At 32.8% G+C, this 23,302-nt stretch overlaps 2 protein-coding genes across 2 annotated transcripts; both read right to left on the bottom strand.

Moving 5' to 3' along the window:
- Window positions 1–39: 39 nt before the first annotated feature.
- On the bottom strand, window positions 40–806 carry LOC131638507 (germin-like protein 9-3). The gene has a single exon (XM_058909068.1). It carries the CDS (start codon window positions 717–719, stop codon window positions 102–104), a length of 618 nt encoding a protein of 205 aa, XP_058765051.1. The 5' UTR covers window positions 720–806; the 3' UTR covers window positions 40–101.
- Window positions 807–3,785: 2,979 nt separating this feature from the next.
- LOC131638508 (B3 domain-containing protein At1g05920-like) lies at window positions 3,786–5,149 on the bottom strand. The gene has a single exon (XM_058909070.1). It carries the CDS (start codon window positions 5,147–5,149, stop codon window positions 3,860–3,862), a length of 1,290 nt encoding a protein of 429 aa, XP_058765053.1. The 3' UTR covers window positions 3,786–3,859.
- Between the last annotated feature and the right edge of the window lie 18,153 nt (window positions 5,150–23,302).

Genomic DNA, 23,302 nt, shown 5'->3' with positions numbered 1-23,302 from the left:
TCACAACCTTTTTGAAAACAATGACTGAATCATAAAATAACTGGAAAAAAAAAGCAATTTAATATTGAAATTTTGCAATGTTCGATCAATTACCATAATCCTTAAGAAGTAAATCCTTTCTTCAAAGTTTGAATGGTTGCAACATCAGTCTTGAAAGCCAAAGCCAAGACATTATCATCAATGGTAGTGTTAAACAATGTGCTAGCAATTGAAACAGTTCCAGCATTAGCACTACCAAAAGCAGATAAGGCCAAAGCAGGTTTTTGAGTATCAGAATTGAATTGAAAGTGCACAAGCCCCTTTGGAAACACAAAAATGTCACCAGTTTGTAGCGTCTGAGTGAATAGCTTATTGGTTGTGTCCACAAAACCAACTTGAAGGGAACCTGCCGCGAGGAAAAGTAGTTCGGCCGAGCGAGGATGTGTGTGTGGCGGATTGATACTTCCGGCCGGGAACTGAAGAGCAGCATACGCCACACTTTGTCCATCAACAGCTGGAAATTCTGCTTTGCTTGCTTTCAATACTTTGAAAGCCGAGGGTGGTGTGTTAGGTGGAAGAAGGGCGCGGAAACCGGTGAATGTGAAGAAGGAACCATCAACTTGGTTTCCAACCGGGGCTATGAAGTCAGTGAGGATGTCTGGATCACCAGCTGATGTTATTTGCATTATGGCAAATGCAGATATGATCAGTGTGAGGAGTTTTGATGTTGAGGAGGACATTTTCTAGGATTTGGAATGTTGAAAATAAGAGGTTACTAAGGAAAAGCTAGTTCAATGAATGAAAGATATGTGATATTTGAAATTTGAGGAATGATGTATTTATAGTGATTTCTGGTTTATTATATGCTGGCAATTTTGTATTTTTTGTAACATCATGTATGGAGATTTCGATGTAACCTTTTTGTCATTTACATTAATAATAATTAAGAATGTATATATTGAAACTTTTAAGTGAATATTGTTGATACAACTTATATAGAATCTCATGTTTAAGTGAGAAAAGAATTTAAGCTTTTTAGGCACGGTGAAAAATTGGGAATATACCACCATTATGTTCATACAAATTCCATTGGATTTATTTTCAATAAATCCATTTAGTTAATAGTACCTGTGAAAAAAAAAACTTAGTTAATAGTAGCATAGGAATATTCTATTAAAAAAATATGAATTCAAAATAAGTTTTTTTAATAAATATATTTATTTAAATATTAAAATTAATATTATTAATTATTATCGTAAAAAGTATACAAAATTTTAAAAAAATACACATAAAATAAGATTGTGAGTACTTTTAGTACTTTTCTTGATTCTGTCAATTGTATAATTGAAAAACCAAGAAAAAGATGCTTCTATGTTTGTCTCACCACGAATTTGGAGGAGTTAGAAGCATGTTCTAATTGTTTTTTAAAGCTTTTTTAAGTTTTAAAATATTGCAGGCACCGAAAACAATGATAAGAATGTGCCTTGTAAACACCATATCCAGCTGCACAATGGATTTAACTTATTACTCTCTCCATGTTTGTCTTAAACAAAGCAAATTGATAAAGTATTTTAATCAACAACAATATAAATTTTACAAAAAATATAAATGAAAAAACTGCAAATAATTGACTAGTTATCTGGTAAGAATATCTTATTAATGGAACAAATTACATGAATCAAAGTTGTGTAGTTTAGAATCTCTATCACACCTTTAAATTGTTTCCTTACAACGTATTGGTTGTTTAGAGTTGAAATTTCTCTAATTGAAGTTTTTGATCAGTTTGAATTTGATCCTGAATAACACAAAGTTGAATTGACTGACTAGAATTTTTTCTATTTGCTTGGCAATCGAAGAGGCTCACTTCGCTTGGATGGGATATTGGTGTGGGTGGAGAATGACTTTAATGTGACTTACAAGCAATTCATAAATAAAGATAATAATATTCTTTGGAGCTCTGAAATTTCCAAATTTGGATTGTGTAACGAAAAGTACATCCAACTTTGGTTAAATTAACATCGGTCTATCTTTGGGATTAAAATAATACTCTATGGCTCTTAAGTTTCAAGGAACCAAAAAATCAAATTTGAAAGCAAGCAAAACCAATGTAGACCAGCTCTTTTACACATATATCTCTATGACTCTCGTTACTCTATTCAATTCATCTTGAAAGGCAACACGCGTGTTAAGATTTTCTGCAAAGCAACCTAAGAAATTTGCATTAATATATTATTAACATTCGTCCATACCCTGATGAGACATCTGTTGATGATCCATCTGTGTCGTATTTTACTATCAATTGGGATGGTTACTTGTTGCAAAAGTTAGGCCAGAGAAGGAAACATTTGAGCCATGTATGGAGAGACGCACCACTGGAAATTATGCATGAACTCAGAAACCTTTGACTTGAGAGAGTCATGAACATTATCTGGGATATGAAGGATTTTCACTAAGGGAGGACCACACCAACTGTCTAGCCAGAAGTTTGTGTCCTTACCAATATCCAATTAAACTAGTAGAAGTATTAGCTATAAAATTGTGCCCAGCTTTAATGCCACTCCAAAGTGAAGAGAACATATTATGCCTAACGCCTTTACTATTTTTGATAGCTCTATTTTTAAGCAAGATGGCCCAAGGCTCCTCATAATAAACGAGTTCCGAGCACAACCTTAAGTTGGAAGGCTTGTTAGCTGACGGAAAGGTGACAATGAACCGTGCCAAAATCGTACTAATTTTTGCCTGATTCATATTTGATAATAACAAGATATTCATGAAGAAATCTTACCAATTCCAACAAATTTTCCTGATGCACGACTTTTTCAAGTTCAATTTTGAGAGACAAAGATAGATAACTTTTCTTTTCCTAGCTAGTTTTTTTAATGTTGCTCTAGTTAAAAGCATTCGGATGATGCCAATTTAATAAAATTTGACCTTATAGAAAGATTATGACATAGGTTTAACAATCATTTCTAAATTCAACCACAAAGCACCATTGTTTTTCAAAACCAATTGTATGCATGTCTTAATATGTCACTACTTGATTTTTCAAAATGTACACAAACATGAAGTTGGCATGACAGATTAGTAAGAAAATTAAAGCTGCAACTTGTGTAAAGATTATTAGATAAAATATAAGACTTAGACATTGACATGTAATAAATAGAGAAATAATTCCTTCAGTAAGATAAAGCTTGACAATGATTAAGCAAGCTAATCTAAGAAAAACTTTCTCTTATAAGAAATAAATCCTACAGGTTTGCTTTACCTGCTTGAATGTCTGTTGTAAAAAGTATAATTAATTTGTTATGTTTGAATCAACCAAAAACCTTTGCGATTTTGAGACCAAATCATTACACTTGCGATTGCTTGAGCTGCAAGTTATGTTGGCCTATTTGCTTTAGCTTCAACCATGTTGATAAATAATGATCCACACTTCGACACATGAACTAAACAAGAAAGCAGATCATAGATTCTGTAAGAACTCAGCTGCATGATAATCATTGACAAGTCCATCAAAGATCAGATATTGAAAACACACAATAAAGAAAATCAAGCTCTCTTTAATATGCTCTTTCTACTTCTTCAAAATATCCATGCTTTCTACTTCATTAATATAGAAACAGTATAATAATAAAAGGATCAAATTAAAATAAAACAGGACACAACAATTCTTCAAATAATGATTAAAGCAACAAACAATACATTAGCAAAGCAAAACTAAGGAACCACAAAATCTTGCCAAAAGGAGAAAATAAGAAAAATTAAGAAGATCCAGAAGCACAGAAGCCAAAACGGTCCCTAAAAAAATCTTCTTTATCGATGACAGGTAAAACCTTCCACCATAAAAAAGTCTTCATTATCATTAATTGATAGATATTTGCTAAAGCTTGACGAGCGCAAAGTTGAGCTTGTGGTTGCGCCTGAAAGACCAAAGTTGCACCTCCACCTCCTCGTCTTTGTTCCATTTGTTTTCTGCTACAAGCTCATTCCATCCTTCTGTGATATTGTAGAGTTCAGCTGTCTCCATTTTCCACTTCTTCAAGATCATTTCATCCCAAAGGTTAAGATTGTGATCCAACAGAGATACGTACATACCAGCAATCTTCTCTTCTTTGTTATTACGCTCATAATCCAAGTACGATTCCTCATCTGGTGTCAGAAAACTCTCTTTAATTTTTCCTTTTGGGATGGCGAGACGACTATTGCCTCGCGTCACATCAGTCTTAGTTAGTTTCTTCTGGATCACCAACTTCACCTCAATGCCTCCCATTTGTTCAATCTTTTCTTTGAATTCCAAAGGAAGTCCGGGTTCTGCTACTTCCCGCTTGTGACTAATGCTACCGTTGTTATTGATTTTCTTCTTTCGACGCTTGTTTGATCTTTTCTTATTAGCCTTTATTTTCTCGTCAAACGAAGATTCCTCGCCAACTGTCTCATTATTCTTCTTTGTATCAGGATTGTCGAATTCCTCAGCAGCTGTCTCCTTATTCTTTGTATTAGGATTGTCGATTTTCTCAGCAGCTGTCTCGTTATTCTTTGTATTAGGATTCTCGATTTCCTCAGCAACTGTCTCTTTATTCTTTAAACGCATTTCATCCCAAGGGTTAACATTGTGATCCAACATAGATTCAAACATACCGGCAATCTTCTCTATTTTATGTACTTTTTTATTACGTTCATAATCCGAATAGGATTCCTCAGCAGTTGTCTCATTATTCTTTATATCAGCATTGTTAGATTCCTTGGTAGCTGTCTCGTTATTTTCTGCACTAGAATTTCCACAAACAACTTTCCTCAGTCCATCACTTCGTTTTATTTTAAGTATTTTGCGAACACTTCTACCAGCAACAATCTCATGTTTATTGGTTGCTATTGTCTCCTTAGCAGCATCACACTCACACTGTCGATTCTTTGAATGAAGAACATCATCAGAATCAGAAGCATCAACTTTACCAACACTTGTACCAGCAGCAACATCATGATTATTGGTTGTTATTGTCTCTGAAACAGGTGCATACTGTCGATTATTTGCATGAAGAATAGCAGAAGCTTTAGTTTTGAATTGATTCGCCAAAGAGTCGGATCGCAACCTTAGTAACTTTTCAATCAGCAAATAGTCATCACCACCACACTCCTCTAATATTCTGGAAGCAAAATCGCGTTCCGCCATAAGCTTGAAAGTGATGAAGATTCTATCAAAGTGGATGCTACTATATAAATATTGATTTGGAATGCTAATTTATAGCGAAACTCAGTTTACTTGTTAGGTAAGCTTCACTGTTTGTTTCATATAATCTTAGCGGGTAACCAATTGATTTCAAAGTATCAAATCAAAACCGATTTTTTTTAATTTTATTTTATAGAAAAGATAAGATTTTGAAGATTAGTTTGTTTTTTAACACGATTATCTCTTTTGGTTTGTTTTTTGTTGTGAATATAGATGAATATAGTGTGGTAAAATATATAATCCCAAGATCTAACTAGATTCTCTCATTAATTGAAAAATTAATTTAAAAATCCGTTTAATTAGTGTTTTTCTTATCACAATATTTAAAAAATTTACTTAACTGGAAAAGTATTTTATTGTAAATACTATTTTTTAAATCTATTTTCAATAATTATATTTTAGAATAAAGTTAAGCAGAAAATAAATAATCAATTAATTTGGTTTCTAAATTATTATTTTCTTATCAAATTAGTAGGGGTGTAAGCGGGTCAGAAAAAACCAATTAAACCATCAATCCAAACCAAGCCAAACTAAAATAAATTGAATTCTTATGGTTCGGTTCTAAAATCGAACCGAACCAATGCAAACCGAACCGATTTAATTCCACTCATACTTAAGCCCAAATATCGTATCGGTTCAACCATTCGCCATCTTTATTTACACTTCCTTCCTTTCAACAAACACATATCTAGATCCAAACATAAAAAGTAGAAACTATAAATCACAAAAACTTTTTTCACTGAACTGCCTCTCTCGCTGGCTACCACAATTGTTGCTCTCTCTGCCGTTTTTCTTATATGTTATGGTCGTCTTTTTCATGTTAAAGTTATCTTCGTTAATTTTCATACATAATTTTATTTACCTTTTGTTTCTTCTTCAATAAAATTCGTTCTAGTCTTGTTTGTTGTTACAAAATAGTTTTGATGTGTGTTTGAGTTGTGAAACATGTTAATTGATATGTGTTTTATTGTGTTATATTTGTTAAGCTTTCAAATTTCTTTCTAACTTTTTGATGTCAAATGTCAATTTTAATAATTGATATTGAGCTTATTGATGCAATAAAAATCATAACATTGCTTAGTATGAATTAAGAGCAACTTGTAATTTGTTTGAAAAATAGAGCATGAAATAAATTAAATTAAATGTATTATTTTAAAAAAAGAGCATAAAATACACTGAAAAACATTGTAGTGGAGAATACACTAATAAATATAATTTTTAAAAAAATATTGTAAACCGATCAACCGAACCAAACCTAACGAAACCAAACCGGTTAGTTTGGTTTGGTTCCATATTTGAAAATTGTTAAAAACCAAACCGATGAAGATATCATCGGTTTGGACCTTTTTTCGACCAAAAATCGGTCCTAATCGATCCGATTACACTCCTACAAATTAGCCTATAAATTATTTTAAAAGTAATTAAAATATTTTTCAAACTATTAATTCATTCTATTGTCGTTGATAATAATAGTTTAGAGAGTAAATTATGAAAGAGTGATAGTCTAGAGATTAAATTATATGTTTATCAAATAAAAAATTGTTTGGCAATACTATTTTTAAAAATTGTTTTAAAATGAGAAAATTAAAAAGGAGAAAATTTAGATACTATTTCTTAAGTATGATTTTTACAAATTTTCAATGAAAATATGACAAAGGTATAGGGGTATCCTGCAGAAATTTTGAGGGAAGAATCAAAGGGAATGGAAGAAGGTTTGGAAGCAAGATGGCATGTGTCTTGTATAAGCTCAAGGTTATATTGCCTTTGTTGGAAAAAAATCCCTAAGCTATTTCTAGCAATTTCAAAGCACAAGAAGTATCTTAGTTGTCCTAGATCCTTAATTTTGAACTTGGTGTCCAAGGCTTGTTTGATAGAATTTAAGTCAGTGATGAAGTTACCAGCAAGAACAACATCATTCATATAAACTAGTAAGGTTGTGAAACGGTGTGGAGTGACTTTAGTGTATAATGAGTGATCAACTTCAAAGTATGTAAAACCAATAGAAAGGAGAAAAGATGTTATTTTTTAGTACCATTGTCTGCTTGCCCGTTTCAAGCCATAAATGGACTTATAGAGCTTACATACTTTGGAAGAGGATGATGCAGAATGGCCTGGAGGAAGGGTCATGTAGACTTTTTCTTGGAGGTCATCGTGTAAAAAAGAATTGTTGACATCCAATTGTGCTAGATGCCAACCCTTGATTGCTGCCAAAGAAAGAAAAACTCTGATTATTGTAATGTTTGCCACATGTGAGAAGGTGTCAAAATAGTCAAGTCCTTTAAGTTGGATATAACCCTTGATAACCAACCTTGTCTTGTACTTGTCAATACAACCATCATAGTTATATTTAATTTTGTATACCCACTTAAACCCAATAGGAATTTCGCCAGGGGGCAAGTCAACAATAGACCAAGTATGATTGTTAACAAGAGCTTGTAACTCGGCACTCATGGCATGTTTCCAACAATCAAGTTTATTTGCTTGGGTGAAAGTTTCTAGCTTAGGGTTTGAATAAATAAAGCATCAATATCTTTTATATGAAAGGGAACACTTATTATAAGACATGACAGAGGAAATAGGATAGGGTATGGTGGGGGAAGAGAAATAAGGTAATGAGGTAGATGTTTGTAAAATATGGCAATCTGCCAAGTAGGAGGGAGCATGAGAAATTCTAGTTGAATCTCTTGTGAGTAAAGGGTGCACAGGTTTAGAGGTGGCAGTAAAAGGTGTGTTGGATAAGGGCTTGTCAATGCTAAGGAGAAGCAGTAACTAAGTTTGCATCTGATGCCTCAGACAGATAAGGGATGGCAAAGTTAGGAGTGGTTAGGGTAAGGCCATGAGTTTGAGGTACGTCTATTGTAGTTAGTTTATTAGAGTTCTATGTTGAAGGTATAGGTAGGAATTTAGATGTATCAGGATTAGGATTTGGCATGGGAAAGTCATGAGCTGGAGGCACAGTAGGGTCAGTGTCAGAAGGTATGTTATTAAGAGTGGGAGTACGGTTAGATTAGGTGGAGGGGATAAGTTGGGATGTGTCACTCGGTTTTTCGAGGCGAACTGACTCCTTGCTCTCTTTTTTTATTTTTTATATTTTTTTTGCAAGAGTCGCCACCGACTTTTATTTTATCCAACATTTAGGAAAGGCATAAAAGAACAGGAAAGACCTTTTGACAGATTTTGGGTTCGGGGGGTTGGTTATACAAAGGGAAGGTTTTAAGCACCCTTTGTATCCATGGTTATCCATGGGCTCTTAGTTTTGCTTAGATCACTTTTGCTCTTGTTTGATTTTTAAAATAAGCTCGGCAAGACATTAAACCTTGTGCCTACATACCTCCTCGGTGCAATGGAGAAGTCAGAGCTAATGTAGTTCCGCTTAAAAGGGAAAACGGTTTAAAAAAACGAATAAACACTTTATCATCGTCGGAGAGAAATACTCGGCCATTGATCTTGAGCATGAGAACAAATGAGTTCTTTGCATCGCTAATGAAAGAAGGGCTCCAACTCGGATAAAATCAACGAGTATGCCACTAGCTCTCTCACGCAAAAAAGATCTCATTATATCAATCAATTTCAAAATCGTGGGGTATCGCAACTCGCTACAACAATTAATCGTGTCTAAACTTTTGCAGAAAAGCCACTAAGGGCAAAAGATATTTTTAAGAAAGGTTTTAAAAAAAAGGTTTTACAAACATAAGAAGATTTTGGAAAAAAAGGAAGAAGATTTTGAAAATATAAGAAGTGGAGGAGATGAAGAGGCTAACCTAGTGCATAAAATAAAAGTTTAAGGAGAGAATGATCTGACCAAAATAAGAAACCAACAGTTGACCGACGCATTATCACTTGGGGATCCAAATGAACTTATTATCTTTAGCACCACTTTGCATTAAGCACATTAAAATTCTGATGAAAATCGGGCAGAGCAACGGCTGTTTTCGGGTAAAATCCTTATCTCAATGCCTTGGAATTAACCATCAAGGACTTTCAAGGAAATACCTGCATACGCAAACAGACAACAATCCAATGCCAGACAGAACAACCACAAAGTAATAACAGAATAAGGGTCCAGAGGCACTAAGTCCATAAGTCCGAATCTCCAAAATGCTAGGGATAGTAACCAGTAGTCCAAGAGAGAACCTTAAGCGTTTTTTTAGATTTTTGTTGTTTATTAGTGTTTTAGCATAAAAGTAAAGTATGGTCCAAGTGGACAAAAAGAAAATAGCGGAAACATAAACATAGCGTCCAAATGGACAAAGAGAAAATAGCGGAATATAAACGTCCAAATGGACAAAGAGAAAATAGCGGAAACATAAATAATATGTCCAAATGGACAAAGAGAAAATAGCGGAAATATAAATAATATGTCCAAATGGACAAAGAAAAAATAGCAGAAATATAAATAATATGTCCAAATGGACAAAGAAAAAATAGCAGAAATATAAATAATATGTCCAAATGGACAAAGAAAAAATAGCAGAAATATAAATAATATGTCCAAATGGACAAAGGAAAAATGACAGAAACATAAATAATATGTCCAAATGGACAAAGAGAAAATAACAGAAACATAAATAATATGAATGATAAAATAAAGTATAAAGCAAGAAATATAAAGAACAATATAATAAAATGCGGAATTTAAAGTTAATTGTTAGTATGTTAGCACGCGAATCATCTTGAAGCTAGTCAAGTATATCCACGATATTAGTAAAGATCGATGGTGAGTGAATGATGATCTCGGATTTAAAGTTAATGAAAATTTATCAGAAGCTTGATATAATCATAGCGACTACACGATAAATTTCCAAAAGTCTTAAATCAACTGCATACAATCTCTGCCATATTTGATCTTTTATTCCAATTCAGGACAAAGAAAAAAAAAGAAATAATATCAAATAATATGCAAAAATAAATATAAAACAAATTAAACTTAATATTTTTTTTTGGAATTGATTTTAAGTTAATTAACAAACTAATTAAACAAATAATTATACAAATAATTAAACTTAACAAAAAATATTCTTTTTATGTCAAAAATTAGATTATAAAAATATAAACCTAAATCTAAAGGAAAAATATTTTTTTGGTTTTTTAGGTATTTTTAATTAATTATGCAAAGAAAATAAATTGATTAAAAGATATTGAAGAAAATTAAATAAAAGGATCTTGTATGGTGAGTTTATGATGGATCATGGTGAGCTTGATTAATGGCAAAGAAGTATTTCAATATTTAACATCATCAAGTAAAAAAGGAAACAAGGATGAATACTTAGATAAATCAAAGTATATTTGGAAAATAAAAGAAACTATTGAATTAAAACTAGTAATATACCCGTGCGTCCGCACGAGTAAAAATTATTTAATAGTGTAAAATTATACTGCAATTTTAGAGTTATGTTTATGTATGTTTAGCTGTTTAAATTTAATTGGTTGTGTTCTATGACACTTAATAAGTATTTAATTCACATTTTCAACATTAAAGACAATTGTGAATGGGTGATAACTCAACACCTATTAAATAACAAATTATCTTGAGAGTAAGAATGACTCGATTCTTCAATCATATCAGAATGAAAATATTAGAATACATATTAATATTTAAAATATTTCATCATTAAAAGGGTCAATTTATAAATATTTCTTTATCTAGATCTAACCGATTGTGTCTAGTGTCACTTTATCAAGTGCAAATTAACATTTATACAAGTTTTATTTCATAGATCTAACTTGTTGTGTCCCATAAGTTTAAAGACACGTGCAAAGTTATAATGAGTAAGTTGTAATATGATGTTGAGATACATATTGTAAAAATCGTAACAAAGCTAAATAATAATCTTATGCAGCAATGAATATATATATATATATATATATATATATATATATATATATATATATATATATATATATATATATATATATATATATATATATATATATATATAATTGTCATTCATTTGTGTAGAATCGTTAATTAAAATAAAATAGGTAACATGTATATAGTGTCCCGTAATAAAATTAAAAATTTTGACATTTGAAAATAAGAATTGTGTCTCAAATAAAGACAATTGTTAATTAAAATAAAATAGGTATTTTGTTGATAATGTCCCGTAAAAAAATAAAATTTTGACATTTGAAAATAATAATTGTGTCTCAAATAAAGACAATTGTTAATTAAAATAAAAAAGGTATTTTGTTGATAGTGGCCCGTCGGTAAAAAGACATTTGAAAATAACTTTTTTAATAATTATAAATATTTTTTAATAATCATAAAATAATTATGCTTTCGTTGAGTAAATTTGTTCCTCTTCGTTCTATTAAAAAAGATTTAATTTATTAATTTATTTATGTTTAAAAAAATAAAAAAGAAAAAGAAAATTGAGGGAGGAAAAAATTAAAATGAAAATTATGAAGTGTGTAGAGTGTTTAATAGAGAAAGTGAAAGATATAATTAATTTAATTTGAAAAAGGTGGGAAAATGTAATTTGAAATGAGAAAGTGGTTTTGTAATGCCAAGTGTCAACACTTTATTGAATAGAGAGTGTGATTATATTGATCTTTATGTAAATACTCTTATACCCTTTTTGCTTTGTAAATTTTAAAAGAGTGAAGGACATTTTGGGTATAATGGTGGCATCTTCCATTAATAGCTAGATAGTTGATTGATGAAATATAAATGATGCATATTTTATAGAGCTTCAAAGTGAGGAAACTTACCTTCAAATGATGCTTGGTTTGAGTGGAGGTTTCTTAGTTTTGTAATTCCAAATTCTTACTCCCTTTGAAACTTGAAACTTGGAAGAGAGAAAAGAAAAGAGAAAACAAAGACTTGACAATGTTTTTTTTGGTGTCTTCCTCCTCCCTTTTAATAATGAACATATGGTTGCCTATTTATAGGAAAAACTTGTATGCAATGACATAAGATGGAGAGAAATCAAATTGGAATTGAGTTTGAAACATTATAATATTTAAAGATAATATCAAAATAAAAATAGTAAAATCAAGTTACAAGATAATATCAAAATAAAACTTAAATACTAATTTTGGTTTAAGACAATAACAAAAATGAAATTAAAAAAAATATAAAATATTAAAATAAGAAAAACGAGATAATAATAATAACATGACTAATAAAATAAATTTAAACAAAAATATGGTTAATTAAAATAATATTAACTAAAATAAAAATTGAGAATGAAGATTTGTAGAAAAATATAAGATAAGATGGTTAGATAAACTATTAAAATGATGGTGGAATAAAAATATGGTTAGTTAGAATATTCTATTATAACAAAAAAATGATGATAGTATTTGGGATAATTATTAATAAATATGTGATGATGAACTTTGAAGATAAAATGGAATATTAGCATTTAATGCCTTAAGTTAAAAAGACTAACCATGGTTTAAATCCTCAAGTGTTTTATTATTCTTTCCAACTTATGATCATTGCATATCTTGAATGGAATCTTGGACTTTAGAGATGAATTGGATCATTGCTTGTATCATATGAGCATCTTGGATAATATCTTTGAATTATCTCACTTTAATTAAATTTTAAATGAATAAAATTTAATTAAAATGAAATAAAAATGTCATGAATCATGGATATGTTGTGAATATCTTTAAACATATGAGAATCAAGATTAAATCACAAAAGAATTGGCCTTTTTGAAAAAAAATCAAATTTTGGTCATTACTTGTTTCATGCAATTTTCCAAAAAATGTCAACTTCATCAAGGCATATCTCCCTCAATTTTGATCCTATGAAAGTGTTCTTTTACTTTTTAGAAAGCCCAAGATGTCCTCTACAAGCCACTTGGGAAGCGTTTTTGCATTTGGAGAAGTTATTTTGATGATATGGGGTTTGACAAAAAACTGCTTTTTGTTGACTTTGAAAATGACCTGTAATGTTTTGGCTTATATCTTTTAGGCGGAAGCATTTCTTGACCTTGGGCCTAATATCAAAGTTGTAGCGAATTGAATTTCCTTGAGAATGAGCTTTGGTTGGAATTTTTCTGATAACTTATGAGAGAGTTATGGTCGGTCAAAGTTCAGTGACTTTTAGGTAAAAAACTCTAATTTTGCAATTTTGAGTTTTGTTGATTTCTGAACTTTTCTTGATGAATTATGATCAACCATTGATCACATGATGAATCTTTTGACAAAATATGGATGTTGACAAAAAATTGCATTTTTGACTGTGTGTTGACTTTTTGGTCAAACTGGTCGTCTGTTGACTGTGCGTCCGGGTATTAACGTAACAGTTAAAGTGAAAACTTAACAGTTAAAGTTAATTTTTTCTTTTTGTTTTTTTGTTGTGTTAATGGTGAAAAATTTATTTACCTGAGCTGTTAGAAAAACACAAACATAATAAATAAATAAAATATACTGTACGCTGTCATACCCCAAAATTTTCCCACACTATTTCTCTTATTCAAATTCAAAACAATACACAAAGCTCATAGACAGATTCTCCTATACAAAGGCTCTGAACTAGGGTTTGACATTATTCAAAGGAAAATCAGTAAATCAATGGTTCCAAGGCATCTCATATGGCTCAATATATCCCACATTACCTCATGCCAAGTTTCAAGCTCTGACTCACAAGATTGATCAATCAACTGCTCAAACGATCAATAATCGACTAGTTGACCTAAAAGTCAAACTATGGACAAACTACAGTCAAGACTTCAGATTTTTGGTCAACATCCTCATTACGGAGTATCACTCATCATTTGATCAAGGATTGATCATTATTCATCAAGAAAAGCTCCAGAATCATCAAGAAACTAAAGTTGCCAAATTAGGGTTTCTATGTAAAAGTCAAACCAACTTTGACTGATCGTATCTCTCTCATACTTTCTCAGAAATTCTCCAACCAAAGCTCATTCTCAAGTAAATTTGATTCTCTACAACTTTCATGTTGGGCCCGAGGTCAAGAAACGCTTCCGCATAAGAGATATAAGTCAATACATTACAGGTCATTCTAAAGGATCGCAAAAAGTCATTTTTTTTCTCAAAGCTCATAACATGAACATGAAAGACTCAATTGAGATGAAACCAAGAGTATCCTTTAGGGGACTCTTTGAGCTTTCTAAAAAGTATGAAAACACCTTCATATGATTAAAAATGAAGGAGATATGTCTTGCACAAGTTGGCTAAAAATCAAGAATGCATAAAACCCTAATTAAGCAATCTCGTGTTTTTGGATTAATTGGCCCGAGATTTGAGTTACAAACACTTCCATAACATGAATAAAGATCCATAAGTCATACCACTTATTTTTATAATTATTATTTAATTTATTTGGGTTTCTTATTCATTTAAAAGCCAAATTTATTGAATAAAATATGAAAATAATGTGATTAAATTATATGGCTTTTCTTTTAATCATCCATGGGCCCAAATAACCTCATATAAAGATCCAAATTCGTGCTAGCATGTTATTAAAGGGAAATATCCAAAAATAGAAGGATTTAATTGATATTTTTCTCAAAAGTTTCAAGACAACCTAAAAAGCAAGGTCCAAGCCCAAGAGAAAACCTAATTTGATCCCTATAGTGTGGAATATATTCAGAATAAGGGGAGATGTTTTTGGGACGAAAAGAAGCAACTAGGAGAGCTAGGGTTCAAAGAGAAAAATTTCATACAAAGTTGCACCATTGATCTTCCTCTACAGCCACCCTACAAATCAAAGGCCCGTTCCATTCAACTCACAAGGAGATATAGAGTAAGTCTGAATGAATTACAACACGTAACCATGCCAAGAACTTGTAATCCATGATTCACATATTCATGCATTTTTGTTAATCTCGTATATCTAATATCGTTGTGTTTTAACGAGATTTAACCACATGTACAAGTTCCTGGCAATATTTAGCGCAAGGATGAACCATTAAAACGGAGCTTGAAAGCTTAAATCGTGAAGTGCCATGGCTAGGGCACACATGGTGTTCATTCTCGTTTCTCATGTTACAGCCACCGCTAGACAAAAACAACGGCATATTTGAATTCCTGACGTGTTTTTACGTGGATCTGGGTCAATTTCTTTTTCTATTTGAGTCGTTTGTGCAGGTTTCGGGTCTCACCATTGATGCTGAAGAACTCATATGGAAATCCGCAGGTAATCTCATAATAAAATTCGCAGCAATTTTTGCAGGTATGGAGGTTGAAGGAGATGAATAGTGGGGTTGAAACTTGGACCCCACGCGTCTTTCTCTCACTCGTCGGTCAACAGGCTTTTCCTCTCTCTCCAAACATGATTCGGTGGCCAGAAACCATGGGGGCCCCACTCTTTCAGCGTTTGACTTTCTCACTACCCTATTGTGCATTAAATATATTTATTTTGAGTTATGCAATTAACAATTAAACGTTTCTTGTTGGGTGGTAATTCAGCCAATGTTTGTAAGTCTCATGTCTTGGGTTCGAACCCAGGCTGAGACAATGTTTTTGCATGAATTATTTGTCAACAAATCCAGTGCACGCAATCAACTCCCGTCCACGGTGCGTCCTCAGCACATCACCCCTCAGATCTTCATCCTTCCAGATCCAACGCCCATGGATGCATAGGTGTACCATGTTCCTTCAAAAGTCCATCACATCTGATCCCAGCTAAGTTTTTTTAAATTTTTTTTATTTATTTCTATTTGCAATTCTTTTTAGTTATTTATTTATTCTTTTTTAGTTTATTATTTACTCCAAGTTTCTTTTAATAATAACAAATTTTCTTTTATAATTACAAAAAAAATGTTTTTATATTATTTAATCGAAAACTCGATTTTTGTTATAACATTAAAAATAATTATTTTTTTAAGCTAATATTTATTTTAGGGTAACAATTTAATTTTGGCTAATTAAATTTATTTTGTGCCTTAAACCCTGATTTCTTCATGATCATTAATCACTGTTAGGTAGATGTTGTTCATTAACTTAGTATCCTTGTAGGTGTTGAGTACTTTAATACACTAACCTTTTCTTTTTTTTTCATTCTTAACATTTTCAGGTTAATTAAAGGTTTTTCAGCCACGCGCCATGCCAATCAAAAAGCTAAGTTCCGACTCTTTTTCTTAAATTTAATTTTTATTAATTATTACATTTGCCTTACAGGTTCAACTAGGGTTTACTTCATTTGTTAAAGAATTCCGCCTACACTCACCCCTATTGTTTTTCTGTTTAATTCTCAGTTAATCAAAGTCGATCAAGGGTTCGAGGAAGATCGGGGCGGAGATCAAGATAATCATTTATATTTCTTATTTTCTGTTTTAATTCCCACATCCCCGCAGGTGTTTATTGTAATAGCGTAGGAATTTATTTTCTGCCCTTAATTTCTGTCATTTTAACTGCGTGGTTAGTAATCTTAGGGAGTGCAAGCCTTTAACAGAAGTAGATAACTAACTATAAGACAAATATTATCTGAATACAATCACATGATTGGTGCACACACTCACCTTTAGGGTAACCTCTTCTGTTGCCTTTGTTGCCTGTTGCCTTAACGATTATGTTGCCTCTAAGTGTACTAAATAGTCAAGTCCCTCGGATATAGGGATACCTTAGCATATGTTGCCTTCGATTCAAAATCACCACGTCCCTCAGAATAAAAGATCATAGTCCCTTTGAGTTGCCTACGACAAATATGATCTCGTCCCTCGATTAAATGGTGATAGTCCCTTCGATTGCTAAGGTATCCTTATTGTTGCCTAATGACTATTATATCCTTCCCCTTAGACTACCTGCCCTCTTTATGGCAAGGGACAGTCTTATGGTGAAAGATACTTCTCTCAATGACCCGTACATCCAATTGAAAGACTTCCTACCCTCCCATGGTATGGATAGACCCTTTCAAACGAAAGACTTAAAGAACAAGAAAGACAAATTTAGGGTAGGTAGTTCTTAATTGCTTGCTCAGTTCAAACAAATTCAAAATTGCTTTCCACACCTCCTGTTCAAAACAATTTCCAAAAGGCTACGCTTATTTACAAGCTAAAGTCCTTATTCAAATCTTTTAATATTCACACACGACACTTCAAACTTTTCAAATAAACAAACAAGTGAACTAAGCAATTAAGAGCCCATGGATAACCATGGATGCAAAGGGTGCCTTACACCTTCCCTTTGTATAACCTACCCCCGAACTCAAAATCTTTCAAAGGTCTTTCCTGTTCTTTTTGCCTTTCCAATTGGATAAAATAAAAGTCGGTGGCGACTCTTGCTTACCGCGACATTTCGATAAAAAGTCAGTTCACCGTATTACAGAACTGGCGACTCTGCTGGGGATGCTTTCGATTAAAAGAGGGGGTTACCTTAAAGCTAGGATCACTTTAAATTGTTTGATTTGTTTGATTTATACTTCAAAGGTTGTTTTGGGTATTCTGCTGAGTGAAAGATCCTACACCCGGATCTAGTGTACCTTAGGTATGTGGCATGAGACCAGGGAGGCTGTACGACATGTATCGTTATGGTTGAACTGGTGGCCACCGTTAGTGCGACGCTTTGGTTTGTCCTGATGGCCCTTGAATATGATCGAGGAGACATTTGGCTACCGCGTGGTGTCACAAGCACTAATTCGCCCTTAGAACCTTAGTTGAACTTAACTTTGGCCTATAGTAAGTAGCGAGATGGCTGGCTTTGGATTCCTGACTGAAGTCGGTTGATACTCGATGCTACACTCATTGAGATTGGACTCAAGGGATGCTTTTGGCTGGCCGATTGTGCGCTATGTTGAGACAATGCCCACGAGAAAGATCAGGGATATGAGCACCATAGAACCCGATCTTTATCTAGGACAGGTTGAACCAACTAAACTTCAGTTGGGAGGGTACTTACCTACGAACTTCACGCAAGCCTTTAAACCTAAGGGCACTTGTGTGACTTGTTTACATTTGCTACTAACCTTTGGTTTTCTTGCAGGTTTTTCTTGTAGGACTCATTCGTCCTTATTACCCTAAGATCGTCTTTCATGCAAGCCTCTAAACCTAAGGGCACTTGTGTGACTTGTTTACATTTGCTACTAACCTTTGTTTTCTCGCAGGTTTTGTTAAAGAACTTGTTGGCCCTCACTATCCCACGCTAGGCCTAATAAGTTGCATTCGCATAACCCACTAACCTTTGTTTCCTTGCAGGATTTGTCAAAGGACTTTTTGCCCTTCCTATCCCATGCTGTGCTCAATGCACTGTGTTATACCCCAAAATTTGCCCACATCTTTTTTCAAGAAAACTTCAATCTGAAAATTAAGAGTTTCATATAAACATGGATTTTTATTTCAAATATCCTAAACATATGAAGTGCTTAAATTTCAGAATTTCTCTTACACAGTAACTTGGCTAACAGTGGAATTTATTCTTACGCAAACGCCAAATGCTGTTCATTACACCACAAATACTATTTATTTTACAGATAAATAGTACTAACACAGTTCGTGCAGGGTTAAATCTTTTTGCAGGCGCAAAAGCAGGAAACTCACACTGTACTGGTAACAATTGTTTTTGGTTTCCCACTAACTTTTGTACTATATTCCATTATTTTCAAAATCTTTTCAAATCTCTCCTTTCAAATTCAAATCTCAACTTTATTCTCCATCTCTCTTTTTCCAACAATACCTTACACTTTCTTTCAAATCTCACTTCCACTCAAATTTTCCATTTGTACGGAATCACATCATTCCCCAACGTCTCTTTCCTTCTTTCCATTCTATAAATACCTCTCATTTTCTTTCATAAAATCTCACATCAAATTCCAACTCATCTTTCAAATTCCCATCTCATATCTATTTTCTCTTCTTCCCTAGCAAGAATGGCAAAATGGATAGAGACACTGTTTCTTACAGTCATCACCATTGCTACGGTGATCATGACTTTCTTCTGCCTGCACAGTCCTGAGGAGTGTGGACCTGCAATGGTTATGCTCCCAATCATCTACATGTTATTGATCATAGCATGGTTCATCAACCGTCATTTTTAAAGTTTGACGTGTTTCTTATTTTCTTAAATGTACCGTTTATTCGTCGTACTTTTCAATATAGTATGTAATATTTATACTGTCAGTATTAAATGTTGTACTAGTTGTCATAATATTGCTTAATTACTAAGATAATATTTTGTGTATTTTCTGCCAGTCAAATATTTCTATTTCTGTGCATTAAATAATTTTCAGGTTATTATCGGTAATTTTGCCCGCATACTGTAAATATCAGTTATTTATTATGTTTCTGTTTTCTAACAAGTCATGTAAATAAATTTTCATGCTTCACACCAAACAAAAACAAAAATAACAACAAAAAAGAAAATTAACTTTGACAGTTGATTTTTCACTTTAACTGCTGCTTCAGTACACGAACAGTCAGTTGACGGCCAGACTGCAGACAGTACAATTCTCAGTGTTTTGTACAATCAATCAAATCAATCATTCACAATTCAAATTTCCAAGATTTTTGTGTTAGAAGTCTTCTGAATATCACGCGATTAGCAGAAACTCAGCACTGCACAAAAATCAGGTACGCTTAACTGCCTCCTATACAGACAGTCCCTAATCAGGGTTTTTCTTGTTTTAACAGGAGCAACAAGTTTTGAGAGCTCAAATGGATTTCATATACATCCATACATCTCAAAGTACCATCATACAAATTTTCAAACTTCAATTCACTCAGACGCACCGTCAGCAGCTCAAACAGTCAACAGACGACCCGTTTGACCAAAAAAGTCAACTGACAGTCAAAAATGAAATTTTTTGCCAAAGTCCATATTTTGTCAAAGGATTCAACATTTGATCATTGGATGATCACAATTCATCAAGGAAAGATCAAAAATCAACAAAACCCTAAGATTCAAAATTAGGGTTTTTGCCTGAAAAGTCAACTCAACTTTGACTGATCATAACTCTCTCATCCTTCATCCAAAAAATGTCAACCAAAGCTCATTTTGAAGGAAATTCAATTATCTTTCAAATGCAATTGATCCCATGGTCATAGCATTCACCATTTGAAAAATATGGCCAAAGACATTACAGGTCATTTTCAAAGTCAACAAAAAGACACTTTTTTCAAATGGACACACAAGGAGAACCAAAAATCATTTTGACATGAGACCAAAGACATTGGTTAGAGGACTCTTTGAGGTTTCCAAAAAGTGCAAGATCTCCTTCATATGACAAAAATTGAAGGATTTACACCTTGTTGAAGTTGGCTAAATTTTGGGAAAATGCATGAAATCAACATTGCTCAAAAATGTTTTTTTTCCAAAAGATGCCAAGTTTTTATGGTCCAAACATCTTTGCCATGTTACTATGGGCCTCCCACGACCAAGACAAAGCCCACATCTATATTATCCATTTTTGACATAATTTTATCTTATTTTAAGATTAAAATTAAAGGAAAATTGCATGGATAATTGGTGGCTTGATCTCCAAGCATGACTCACCTCCAAAGTATTCAATTTTCTGCAGAAGATTGATGCCCAAGGCAAGAGCATTGAATGTAGTCAAGGCTTGGTCAAAAATTCAAAGTTTTTTATTATTAAAGAACCAAAACTTTCAACAAAGGCAACCAAGTTTCTTGCTTCACTTCCAAGCAGCCTATGGGCTATAAAAGGAGTAGCATACTTCAGCAACAAGGGAGACACGAAAAAGAGAGCAAGAGTATAGCAAGAAATCTCACAAAAATTCTCAAAATTTCCATATACTTTGTAATTTTCAAATTCTATATTCCAAGCAATATTAATACAAACAATCATTTCCAATCATCTTCTCAAGCAACATAGAGTAAGATTGAACTCCTAATACAGTCCCATGAGAGTCGTATCATGTGCATAGAGCTCTTCATGTACATATGCAATTGATTTTCGTTTTCTTAGATATAATCAATTTCCATGTAAACTAACCATCCTAATGTGTTCATGAGGTCCTATAGGAGTGATCTGGGCTTTAACATGTGAGCTTCCACGTGAGAATCACCTCATGCCATTGACAAATGCATATAAGTGTTCAAACTTTGATATCTTCGAATCCCTAGCTACAGACCTCAAACCACAAAACTAATGCTATATTTGGACTCAGGGCATCCTAATTAGGGGATCTGGGTCACTTTCATTCATTCTTAACGTTTGTTTTTTGCAGGTTGTGAAGTTACCAAAAGCTGCATTTTTATCGTTAAAAATAGGGGAGGTTAAAAACCCCCGCTATTTGAGTCCAAAAACCAGACTTCTGGAGGTTGAAGACGACCACGCGTCCCAGCGTGGTTCGTCAGCCCAGCCTTGACTTTTCTGCATGCATGCGTGGCTCATCCCACGCTTCTCATTCGCTGGTCAGCCAGCGTGGGTCCCAGAGTGGACTTTGAAAATTCCATTAATCACACGCACTGATTACCATGTTATTATGATGCAACCTCAAGATCTGAGCCCTTGGATCACTTCAACCTTTAATCCAACGCATCAGACACGCATGCACACCATGGAGCCTCAGCTCCTCACCACACTGAATCAGTATCCTTTCTATTTTTATTTTATTTTCTATTTTATTTTAATTTCTTTGTTAAATTAATTAAAAATAGTTAAAAAATCCCAAAAATTCAACAAAAAGTATTTTAAACTTCTAAAATAATTAATTATTTTCTGAAACAAAAATATTTTATTTTTCTTCAAAATTTCAATATTTTACATAATTAATTAGTATGTATTTATATATTTGCTTATTAATTATTTTAATTAGTCAAAAAATCATAAAAAAAATTGTTCTTTGTGTTAAATATTGTTTATATATCATAAACTAATTTTGTACATATTTAGGATAATTTTATCATTAAGTTTTAATTATTTGTGTAATTATTTATATAATTATGTTTTAATTAACTTAAAAAATCCAAAAAAACAATTTCAAAAAATTCCAAAAAATTAGTTTTGTTCTAAAATCAGTTAACAAACATTTTGTACATATTCTAAGCTTATTTTCTAAATTTGATCATTTTTTCATCTTTTCTTTATTTTAAATTAATTAATAATGCATTAATTATATTTAAAATAAATCACAAAAATACAAAAATATGCCTTTTATTTCTTGCAATTTAAAATTCCTAGATAAATGTATAGGATGTCAAATTCATGTAAATAGGCTAGTTTACATTTCCCGCACAATCGATGTAATAGCGTAGATTTACTTTCTGCACTTTACATTTCCGCATTTTAATTTCCAGCACCCATATAAACTGCGTGTATGTCAAAGATAAAACTGAACCGTCAGATCACTAACTTCAAAAGATAAATATCTGAATTCAATCACAATCACATTTGCACCTCCTAGGGTAACCCCTTTTCACTCTTTTCAAAATCAAAGTTACATTTCTACTGTTTCGAGTACAAAATCGAACCTTTTGTTTATATCCGACGAATGGATAGATTTTTAAAGGGAACAAGGATAAAGACCTCCTAACTCAGGGTAGACCTCCTAGTTTGCTTGCTCAAAAATCAAAACAAACAAAATTCTCATACACTGTTGTTTTTCAAAATAAACTTTCCAAAAGACAATATTTTGTATACATCCAAACACGGATCATTACAAAATTAACGTTCTTTTCAAAACATCTTTCGAAAGATAAACAAGCATTTGTATATATCCGCACAAGGATCATTACAAATTCTGTTTGCAAAGGTATTTCAAAAACACAGGTAAAGCATTCCGAATCAATTGAAAAGTAAAGCAAATGAGCTAAGCAAACTAAAGAGCCCATGGATAACCATGGATACAAAGGGTGCTAACACCTTCCCTTTGTATAACCTACCCCCTTACCCAGAATCTCTCAAAGGTCTTTTTTCTGTTTCTTTTATAAACCTTTCCTTCATTGGATAAAATAAAAGGTCGGTGGCGACTCTGTAAACACTTTTCAAAAAGTGACGCGAAAGCGTCCGATCGACAAAAAAGAGTCAGTTCACGTATCCCACCCACGGGAGGGGTATGGCCCGAAAGGACGGTCCACAAGTACCCTTGGGAGTGATGATGATTGCCCCAATTCCATTGCCAAAAGCGTTTACTGCTCCATCAAAAATTAGGCCCCATCTTGATCCAGGATCAGGACCTTCTTCAGGTAATGGTTCGTCACAATCTTTCATCTTCAAGTA

The sequence above is a fragment of the Vicia villosa genome, unplaced genomic scaffold (assembly GCF_029867415.1).
Source record: "Vicia villosa cultivar HV-30 ecotype Madison, WI unplaced genomic scaffold, Vvil1.0 ctg.002324F_1_1, whole genome shotgun sequence".
Taxonomy (NCBI): Eukaryota; Viridiplantae; Streptophyta; class Magnoliopsida; order Fabales; family Fabaceae; genus Vicia; species Vicia villosa.
Note: the sequence above shows the minus strand (reverse complement) of the source record. Positions and strands in the feature narration are given on the sequence as shown.